At 37.5% G+C, this 9,665-nt stretch overlaps 1 protein-coding gene across 3 annotated transcripts in view; it reads right to left on the minus strand.

The window, feature by feature from the left end:
• LOC104232666 (crossover junction endonuclease EME1B-like) overlaps window positions 1-9,230 on the minus strand; it is a 33,084-nt gene extending 23,854 nt beyond the window's left edge. Inside the window, exons 1-10 of one of the 3 annotated variants that reach the window (XM_070155577.1) lie at window positions 8,768-9,230; window positions 7,556-7,699; window positions 5,397-5,546; window positions 5,178-5,248; window positions 3,448-3,636; window positions 3,215-3,368; window positions 3,014-3,123; window positions 1,670-1,845; window positions 479-542; window positions 243-361 (exon numbers count right to left, since the gene is read on the minus strand). In XM_070155577.1, coding sequence (XP_070011678.1) covers window positions 243-361; window positions 479-542; window positions 1,670-1,845; window positions 3,014-3,123; window positions 3,215-3,368; window positions 3,448-3,636; window positions 5,178-5,248; window positions 5,397-5,546; window positions 7,556-7,699; window positions 8,768-9,107 — 1,517 coding nt within the window. In that variant the 5' untranslated portion in view covers window positions 9,108-9,230. The remainder of the gene's footprint in view (window positions 1-242; window positions 362-478; window positions 543-1,669; window positions 1,846-3,013; window positions 3,124-3,214; window positions 3,369-3,447; window positions 3,637-5,177; window positions 5,249-5,396; window positions 5,547-7,555; window positions 7,700-8,767) is intronic. The other 2 variants (XM_070155576.1, XM_070155578.1) reach the window with 2 other exon arrangements.
• Between the last annotated feature and the right edge of the window lie 435 nt (window positions 9,231-9,665).

Genomic DNA, 9,665 nt, shown 5'->3' on the forward strand with positions numbered 1-9,665 from the left:
GAACAACATACTAAAGAAGAGGTTGGTCTTTCCTAATTAGTAAAAGTATAGTAGACAAAAGATAGTACTACAAGGACTCACAAATTCACATTTCAGTTTGGTATTTCACTCTAAACTAGCCCAAATTTTATGGTCAAATTACTAACAAGCCTAACAAATTGATATTATATAGATGTTCGCATATATTGGATCCACTGCATTGTCCAAGAATTCAAGTTCACTGAGATATGACTTTGACATACCTAAACTGACAAGAAGCTAAGCTGTAAGTCAGCCCAGCTACATGTTCAGCTAATTCAGCTTCGTCAACACAATGTCTTGAATGCACCTTAACGAAATTAATTGTTAACTTGGACAGAACCTGCCCAAAAAGAAAAGGAGGAACTCAACACCCAAGGAATACCACCAGAATTTCAAGCTTACATGAATCAGACAATTAAAAATTTCCAGTAATTACTAGAACAAGTGTTGCAACAACCTCCTCTATAGGTGGCCGTTTCCAACCAATATGATTGGCAGGGTCCTTGTATTGACCTTGTTCCCTATCATCAATAGCAGTAACAATTATCAGTCATTAAACAAGTATCCCAGTTTGTCACAGATGATTATGGATGATAGATATGAAATTCCTTCATAGTAGCTCTTAAGCATACAACAACAAACCCAGTGTAACCCCACAAGTGGGGTTTGGAGAGGGTAGTGTGTACGCAGCCTTACCCCTACCTTGAGAAGGTAGAGAGGTTGTTTCCGGTAGACCCTCGGCTCAAGAAATAGTAGCTCTTGAACATGATAAGTTGAAATGCATGATGGCAGATGATCAAAATTTCACTAAAAGCATTAGCATATGAAAAGGTTACACTACAGTTCAAATGACTACTTCATCTCAGCACTTTCAAACTGAATCAAAGCTTTAGATGCTCGTTGAATTAGGTGAATTGCGTGTGCCTCTCTAAAAGCTTCAGCTATTAGAGAGGAGAGAAAACACGTTTATTTACTTACATTAGGTCTGCACACTCACCCTCACATGCGAGCTTGAATCTTTTCTTGAACCAGACACATGAAAATTCTATTTGATAATGGGTGATACTCGAAACCAAGACCTTTGTCTGCTGCAATACCATGTTGAGTTGTGTGACCACCTCTCTAAAAATTTAAATTGGACACATTAATTTGCTTATATGAGGTCTGCGACGAAATTATTCGAACCATGGATCGTACCATTGTGGTACCTTTTGCAGGAATACATTTGGTAGTACCTTTAACCACTGCCTCAATGTGCATCAAATGGAGCATGTTCAAGAAACATTAATCTAGCAAGCATGCCTTCTCTAAGTCATCCAAAATGATTGGTTGCATGCATCAGGTGAACTATGAGACATCTCCAAAGATGTTGATGCACATTTTTATGTAGGAGTTTATTGCACGTTCAGCTATATTTCAGGTATTATTTTAGTTCAGACACTTAAGATACAAATATAAAGAACTTGCGGCAAAAAGAAAAGCAGATTTTTCAACGTTTGTGCAGGGCTTTATCTCTCTGTCTCGTCTCTTCTCTTCTCTTTGTTAGCAAATTGTTTGCCTCTTAGAACACAAGTCTGAACCAAGGAAAACTAACAAGCTTAGAATTGAAAAAGAGTTGGAATAAAGGACAAAAACAAGTATTGTCAACCTTTTGTTGATGTATGCCATAAGCTTGTTTGTGAGGTAACAGACTGTATGAAGAGGATAAAGGCGCTGAACACGGGAAATATGACTCATCAATGATTCGCTATTCACGAGGTCGCAAAACTCCTCGGCCTCACATATGATTAATATATATGGAACTTTGATAACTTCTGATGAAATCTGCGCAGAGTAAGAGTCTAATGACATCAAAAAATTGCAAAGGCTAGAATTAGATAGAAACAATGCAAAAACTTTGAAACTGTAGCAGCAGAAGCATACAATTGCCATCATACACGACAGATGGAAAGCTCAAAAGAATGAAATAAGAGACTAGCAAGACAAACTAAGCTCTTTCTAACCCCAATGGACATCCGACGTTATTCTTGGGATGTAAGTGTTACTCTCTTCGTTTAGATTCAAAAAAGTTGGGGGGGTGAAGAAATGAGTATAGTGGGCCGAAACACACAAATGTGAATGTGATGAAACATTAAACAAAGGGGAATTTGTGGGAGGGAGAGCATCTGCAGCAACTCTTAAGGAGAAACAGAAGAAAGAAAAAGGAGAATTGGGAGAAAACTGTAGGCTGGCCAGCAAATTGGTGCCACCAAAACCCTCCAGCCGCATTAATTCCACAAGCTGTAATAGGATATCAACACCCATTTGGACTTGAGCCACAGCCACAAAGCTTCAAAATAACAAGGTATTTCATCTTATTTGACATACACACACACAAATGCACACACATCTCTATAGGGGTTTGAGTTAAATTGTAATGTTGGACACAAACATACATGCGCATATATATAAAAGGTTTGGTTAAATTGCAACCAAGAGGTTGTGAGTTTGAGTCTCCCCAAGAGCAAGGTGGGAAGTTCTTGGAGGGAAGGATGCCGGGGGTCTATTTGGAAACAGCCTCTCTACCCCAGAGTAGGGGTAAGGTCTGCGTACACGCTACCCTCCCCAGACCCCACTAAGTGGGATTATACTGGGTTGTTGTTGTTGTTGTTGTTGGTTAAATTGCAATATTAAAACTTGGGTATTATGAGATTTGAGTTGAATTGATGGAGTTTGGTCTCTACAGGAGTGTGTAACCTTAAACATGAAATTTTATTACCAGATAAGGAAAAAGAAATTTGCTTTTGCAAAGATAATCATCATTCAAATGGATATCACATAATTATGTACATATTTGAGCACCAAATACAGTCAGTTGTGAAACTATTATTATTCTACTAAAGCTAAATGTGTACAAAAGTTAAATATTTGACACGTTAAAAAGCAATTATAAAAAGGTGCTTCGAGATGACAGGCTAACTGAAATCTGCCAAGATTCTGAAGAATAAATTACCTTTGATATTTCCTCCGGAACACTTATTGACCACACAATAGACTTTTCAATTGGATTTGATGAAACTCGGAAGGAAAGACCTTTTTCCGCAAGCCTTGATAGCAAATGACCTGACTTGACAACATAACCATGTAAGACAGTTGTAATGCATAATAATGGACAAAGGAGAAAGGGAGAAACAAACAGAAAAACAAAATCTACCTCCGATCGAGCCTAGTTCCACAACTTTGGTGTCAATGTGAGCTACAATAGACTTATGGGCAAACTTTCCCTTTTCCCACTTTTCCTTTTCCTTTTCTCGCTTTTTTATCTCTGCAGCTTCAGCCTTCTGGGCCGCCTTTTGCAATTTCTCTCGCTATATAATGAACACTAGATTATATGCCATAACTAATTAACCTCGTCTAAATAAATAGGTTTTTGTTGGGAAGACTTACCTCTTTCTGCTGCTTCTTTTCTTCATTTAGGCGAAGACGTTCCTCCTTTGACATCCTCGTTTTCCCTGTCACTCCATCTACACTGCTTGTGTTACTTTTCTTGCCTTTGCCGTTGCCTTTACCTCTCGGTCTTGAGATGTCATCGTTTAACTCCAAAATATCACTTTCGTCGTCAGGATGACCATGGTCCTGAAAGCAAACTAGACCGTCAAAATTTACGTAGAGACCAGGCCTTTCGAGAATTTAAAAGAAATTCTAGATAAAAATACAAACATATGTTAAGAACGATGCTTTTGAGCGCATCCTTCAAGCATATCTCTGGATTGAATTATGATCTCAAGATGCGTTCTCCATTTGGCAGAATATGCACCCTATAGTCCTGGATATGAATTTGCTCTTCAGGGTGCATAGATCTCTAATATTAGATTGAAACTCTTCTGTTCTTCTGATCACTTTTAAAAAAAGAAAAGAAACCCTCAGAAGTAACTTTTGAACCTTTTGGATATTTGCAGTATACAGGTAGCTGTATTTAAATGAAATGAGTGGTTCACGAACAAAACTAACTCTCCTAAGTGAAGCTTAACTAGGGGGAAAAAAACCTGTTCATGAAGGACTTCTTCCATATTTTATTCTCTGGAAAAAATAGCACTTAGGCTTTCTGTTTTCCACCTCAGGTCCTCCATGCTCAACAGCCCTAAACCTCCCCCTCACTTTCTTCCTCAATCTCTCCCTCTCACCTCATTCTCGCAGTTACTCTGTTTCCCTCTCAGTCAGCCGTTTTACTGGTGCGGCAAAATTATTGTACTCCAAGGCTTTAGGTATTGCGTCCCTTCGACGTGTCCAATGTAAGAAAGCTTTACCTATTCTCTCTCTCTCGCTCGCTCCCCCACCCCCTCCCTCCCTCTCTCTCTCTCTCTCTCCCTCTCTCTTTCTCTCTCCAGTTCAATCTAACCTTCTCGTTGCTGATGTTGTCAACCGACTACTCTTTCCTTCCACAGACTCTTTTCATTTTTGAAATCCCATTTTATTCAATTAAAACTTTATTTTAGTCCGACAAAATGAGATTTGACAGCACAATAAAAAGTAAATTTGACTGAAATTTGGAGGAACTTCGCATTAGAGTTAAAACAGTAAAATCTGTTCTTAATTAAGAATGAGCCCAAACTTTAACTTGAGAAACGATAGAAAAGCAGTTTACGCTCTGGCAATAAGCAAATAGAGCTGAAATTGAATATCCACAACTATGTCTCGCTCCCTTATTCATGTTCCAATTTACAGGCAGTATATGGTTCCCACACACACACACACCCAAAATATTCCTAGGCCTGAAGCAAATTATGGGGTATCTTTATTAGCTTATAAAGTTGAACAAATGTCCAATCAACTTAATTTCCAGTGATATATTTAGTAGTTAGAGTACCAGAAGCCCTTTAAAGTTAATCGAGCATGTGCTTTTCTTTTTATTCTCTTCTTCCTTCGTGCTACCCACGCAAAAATCTTACAATCTTCTTTGAATGATGCACGTTCCAAGGAATGGTCCAACCATAATTCAATCTCCCATTGAAAGCTGGCCTTTCATTTTGAGGGGCACACATGGACAAAATGCGGGGAGCTGCAGAAGGGGGATGTTTTTATTCATATTAAGAAGAACAAGGGAATGAAAAATTATTGCTATGCAGAAAAAGCAAATACTGAAAGAAAAACAATAAACTTTAACCAGGGAAACACACCAGAGAAGGACCAGCTTCAATCAAATATCGATGAGAAACATCAACTGCCGTTCGCATAAAATTGTCATTACCTGTTCGTCAGTTTTTCGTCTCAGTTGTATACCATGAATGTTAATTCCAGCATGGAAAAATTACTTCTTTATTTTCTTATTGAAGTGACGATAAGATGCAAAGACATCTGTTGTCACTTAGCCAGCAGATTAGAAAACAGTAGCTTACCATTTGTGGACTTAAAAGGTCTGGAGCTCAATTCTGTCTCCTTTACAATTGCCTTAGTGGAACAAACTTTCTCCTCCTCATTCCAGGAAACAAGCTTGCCACTATCCTCAGATTCATTATCAGACTCCAAACAAATTAGTCCATCAATACCTGAAGAAAAGCTTACATCTCAGAAGAGCCGCACATTCAAGTCAAAGAACTGCATAAGAAAAAACCTTTCATAAAGGCAAATCTATAAAATATATCTTTTCAAACAAAATCTACCAAAATAGTGGTGCAAGCCCTTCTGAGTTATATCAGTCCACCTGTGCAAGGAAAGGTATGGACAAAACCCTGAGGCATAAGAGAATCCTCTGAGGATTGACATTTCTTTTGTTAAGTGTTACTCCCAGAAAATAGGATACCCAATTAGACCAGCAAATGAGAAGAATTCTACAAGTATATGAGAGCTAGGTTGTCGTTTTCCTAACTGTTTCATATAAACTTAATCCATATGCCAATGTGCCCATTTTAGTAAAAACTAAATATGTATTAAGACCAAAATATCCCCTTAATCGTCCTGTTCTTGCACTGGAGGAAAATACATATGAGGTATACACCTGACTAGCTCAAACCATTATGCCTGACCTCGACTCAAGGCACACGCAGAATCTGCCTTGGTGCACAATAACTGAATAGCAACACAACTCATAGGAGCAGTCATTGTGATGCAGCACGAAGAGCAAACCGAACTTCCACTCGTCCATTTATGAAGAAGAATTACAGAAGTCTGCTACTATTAGTTAACATGATATGTGTCCAAAGGAAACAGGTAAACACACTGGGCAAAGAGGTTTGACTCTTTAAGGACAGATTGTGACTGGAATGTGGCACATTTAATTTAAGTCACATTCTGGTGGCAGACCAGAGATACTGTAAATGCATTTCATGTTCTTTTTTTAATATAAGGTAAGTAATTTTATTAATCAATGGGATAAAAACTCCCGTATACAAGAGGTATACCAAAAAGTAGAGGATCTGCAACAAAGCATGACTCTCTATGAAAGATACTCGATCATCTATACAAATTGGAATCTCAAGGATGCACCAAAAAGCAATCAAAGAAAAAAAGCTATTCCTCAAATGTACAAGATCATTTTCATTCCCCTCGAATGCTTTCCTATTTCTTTCCTTCCATATAACCCACATGAGAGCTAGCGGAGCAACCTTCCAAGCCCTATGTCTTTTGATCCTACTTCTGACAGCCTTCTGAGCAACACATTTCTGACAGTACCTGGAATTACCCACTGTGTACCAAAGCAGTTCAGGACCATCCTCCAGAGACCCAAGGCCACCTTGCAATGTATCAGAAGGCGATCAACTACTTCGCCCGAGCATTTGCACCATTTCATGTTCTTTATACAGTTAACTAGTAAAGTTGGAGAAGCAATGTTCCAGAAGGGCCAGGAAATGCTCATTTATATAATAATATGAAAGCTTAAGCCCCAACTTGCCCTTGTAGGCTCCTACTGCCTAGAAGGAAAAGCAACTATAATGCCCATGATACATCAACTAACGCCTAATGGTCAAGCTTCTGGATCGAACGATGATGACAAAACCATCACTATAAAATAATGGAGTAACAGTTATCATCAAATAAAGAATATAAATCAGGAAACTGAGGATGACTGATGTTATAACGTTAACTAATGACAGAAGGACCAAATGATTTAACTGGGATACTAACATAAATTAACTGTTACGTATTACACCTTCTCCAAATTATCATGGAGTATAATTCATTTCCTATGCATTTTAGAGTTTTTGCACAGTTGACCTGCACACAAATCTCTCGTAAAGAACTATATATGAACTCTCCCAATTTTTTTCCCTGACCTTTTCCATATTTCTCTGCATAATACAGCTCCTTTGCTGTAGCTCTTCTGTCGCTTGTAATTTTTGCTATTTCTCAATTTAAATTGCTGGGATTTAGACCATCTCTGACTTTTGCTATGGGAATTAATTATCTTCTTCATAGAAGAAAAGATTTGGTGTCAGATGTTTGCCTCTTGGACACTAATCTAAAACCCAAGAAAAGAAGTCCCTTCATAGTGGTAAATCAGATGTGACAATACTCGGCATTCAATAATAACTTTGAATTAGGCCAATTGAAAACTTACCGCCATCGTTTTGGTGGTCTAAATTTGACGAAGAGCGATTCTGTGAAACAGTAATAGCTTTAGTACATCTGACTATTGGGACACTATATTTTAAAAGCTCCGACGCCGGTGTTTCAGCAACCATGGATGGGGTCAAATCAAGACCTGCAGGAGAAACTATTTTCATCAACACTTGTTTCCCTTCTTCCTTTTTTTTTTTTTTTTAATAAAGGAAGTCTACTATTGAATGCATAAATTCCCAAGCTTCGGATAAATAAGACTCAAAGACACAAATTGCAACAGAAATCTCAGTGATAGAGAAAATCTACAACCAAGCCTTCAGCAATCATTCCGAACCACCCAAAATAAACAAAGGAATGTAGAAGTTGGCATGTAGGTTAACAGAGTACAGCAACAACAACAACAAAAAAAAAAAACAGTGTAATCCCACAAGTGGGGTCTGGAGAGGTAGATAGTACGCAGACCTTACCCCTACAGTGCATGTAGAGAGAGGTTAACAGAGTACAGCATTAGCAGAAATTCAGAATACTTTTCAAGATAACAACCTAAGTCTCCAAAGAGCCATATACAAGAATTAATTAAATTCAGTGACAAGTGTCCGGTATCCTAGAATTTCACATTAATTAATAACCACAAAAGACCCAAAAACCAATAATTTGTCTAATAAGGGATTCACGGTCAACTAAACTTCAAGTGAAATACGGTTCATAATTATAACCAATTCAAAATGGTTTCATAGTGATCACTCAATATGCAAAAGTGCATAACGTATTCAGGGGTGGTGCTACCCTTGTCCAAGGTGAGTCAATTTAGACCCTTTCCTGTGAAATTTAGACTGTGTAGATAGGTAATTCTCTTATATATATATACACACACACACACTACACGTTGAATCCCCTTGCTTTCTTGGTGTGTTTACTTCTTTATATTTTTTGAAATTGAACACATCACAAAAAGAACACAAATTAAACTAAATATCACATGGAATATTACCAAATCCAAAATTGCAGATATTCACATTGTTTTCTAAATAATCACTTAGAGACCAAAAACAAATAAAAGCTTATTTTCAAACCAAAGTGTCCAACATTGTGGTATTTCAGGATAATTGCTTCAATAACAGCTTAAATATCCAATAATTCATAATTCAAGCAACTCAAATTCAAATGAAAAACCGTCAAAAAGTAAAAGAAAAGGAAATATCGAACTCACCGAAAGACTTAGGGTTCAAAATTGAAGAGGAACCAAATGAGCATTTAACAAATGAGACATCGGGTTTGGAAAAATCAGATAATGGGGTATCAGCGACAAATGAAGGAGTGGACTTTGAGGGTTCAAATCGTGTCGGATCATCGTCATCGTCGATGATGAGGACTGGGGGCTTCAATTTAGTATTCGACTCCTCAATTTTTTGCTTCTTCTTGGACGGAATTGCCAGTGGCGTCGATAGATCAACGGTGTCGTTTTGGTTGACGGAGAAATAATCGGCGCTGTTGACAGCGTCGTCGTCGTCGTCGTCGGACAGAATGTCCACGGCGATCGGCTGAGACATTTTGAGAAGTTAAAGATGCTTCTTTTTCGAAAGCGTCGTTCAGTATTAGGGCGGGAAAGGGAAGGGAAATCGTATAAGAGAAGGCAAATGGATGTGTTTATGGATGAATTATTCTAATTTTATTTCCAGATAGAAAATATTTTTTTTTTCCTGAAACGACGAAATAAATATTATAATTAAGTAGTTGCATTATATATACATGGTGCCTCCGTTGTGGCAAAACACTTGAGTCACGAGTCTTGCTTAATCATATTACAAAAACTATTAGCAGGCGTTTGGACATAGATTTAGTTGAAACTTGAAAAATTAATTTTTGAAGTAGTTTTGAAAAATAATTTTGGAAGTTGAAACTATATTTGGACATGCATTTTATTTGAAAAAATTTAAAATTTTGTGAGTGGGAGAACAAGTTTCACCCAAAATCTACCCTAAACTAGATTTTGGGAACTTGAAAAATAATTTCAGAAATTTTTTAAAAATAGATCATTAATCTATGAACAAACAATGTTTTCAAAAAAGATTTGAAAGAACGTTGCCAAAATGTATGGCCAAACGGGG

This window comes from Nicotiana sylvestris, chromosome 8, assembly GCF_000393655.2.
Source record: "Nicotiana sylvestris chromosome 8, ASM39365v2, whole genome shotgun sequence".
Classification (NCBI taxonomy): domain Eukaryota; kingdom Viridiplantae; phylum Streptophyta; class Magnoliopsida; order Solanales; family Solanaceae; genus Nicotiana; species Nicotiana sylvestris.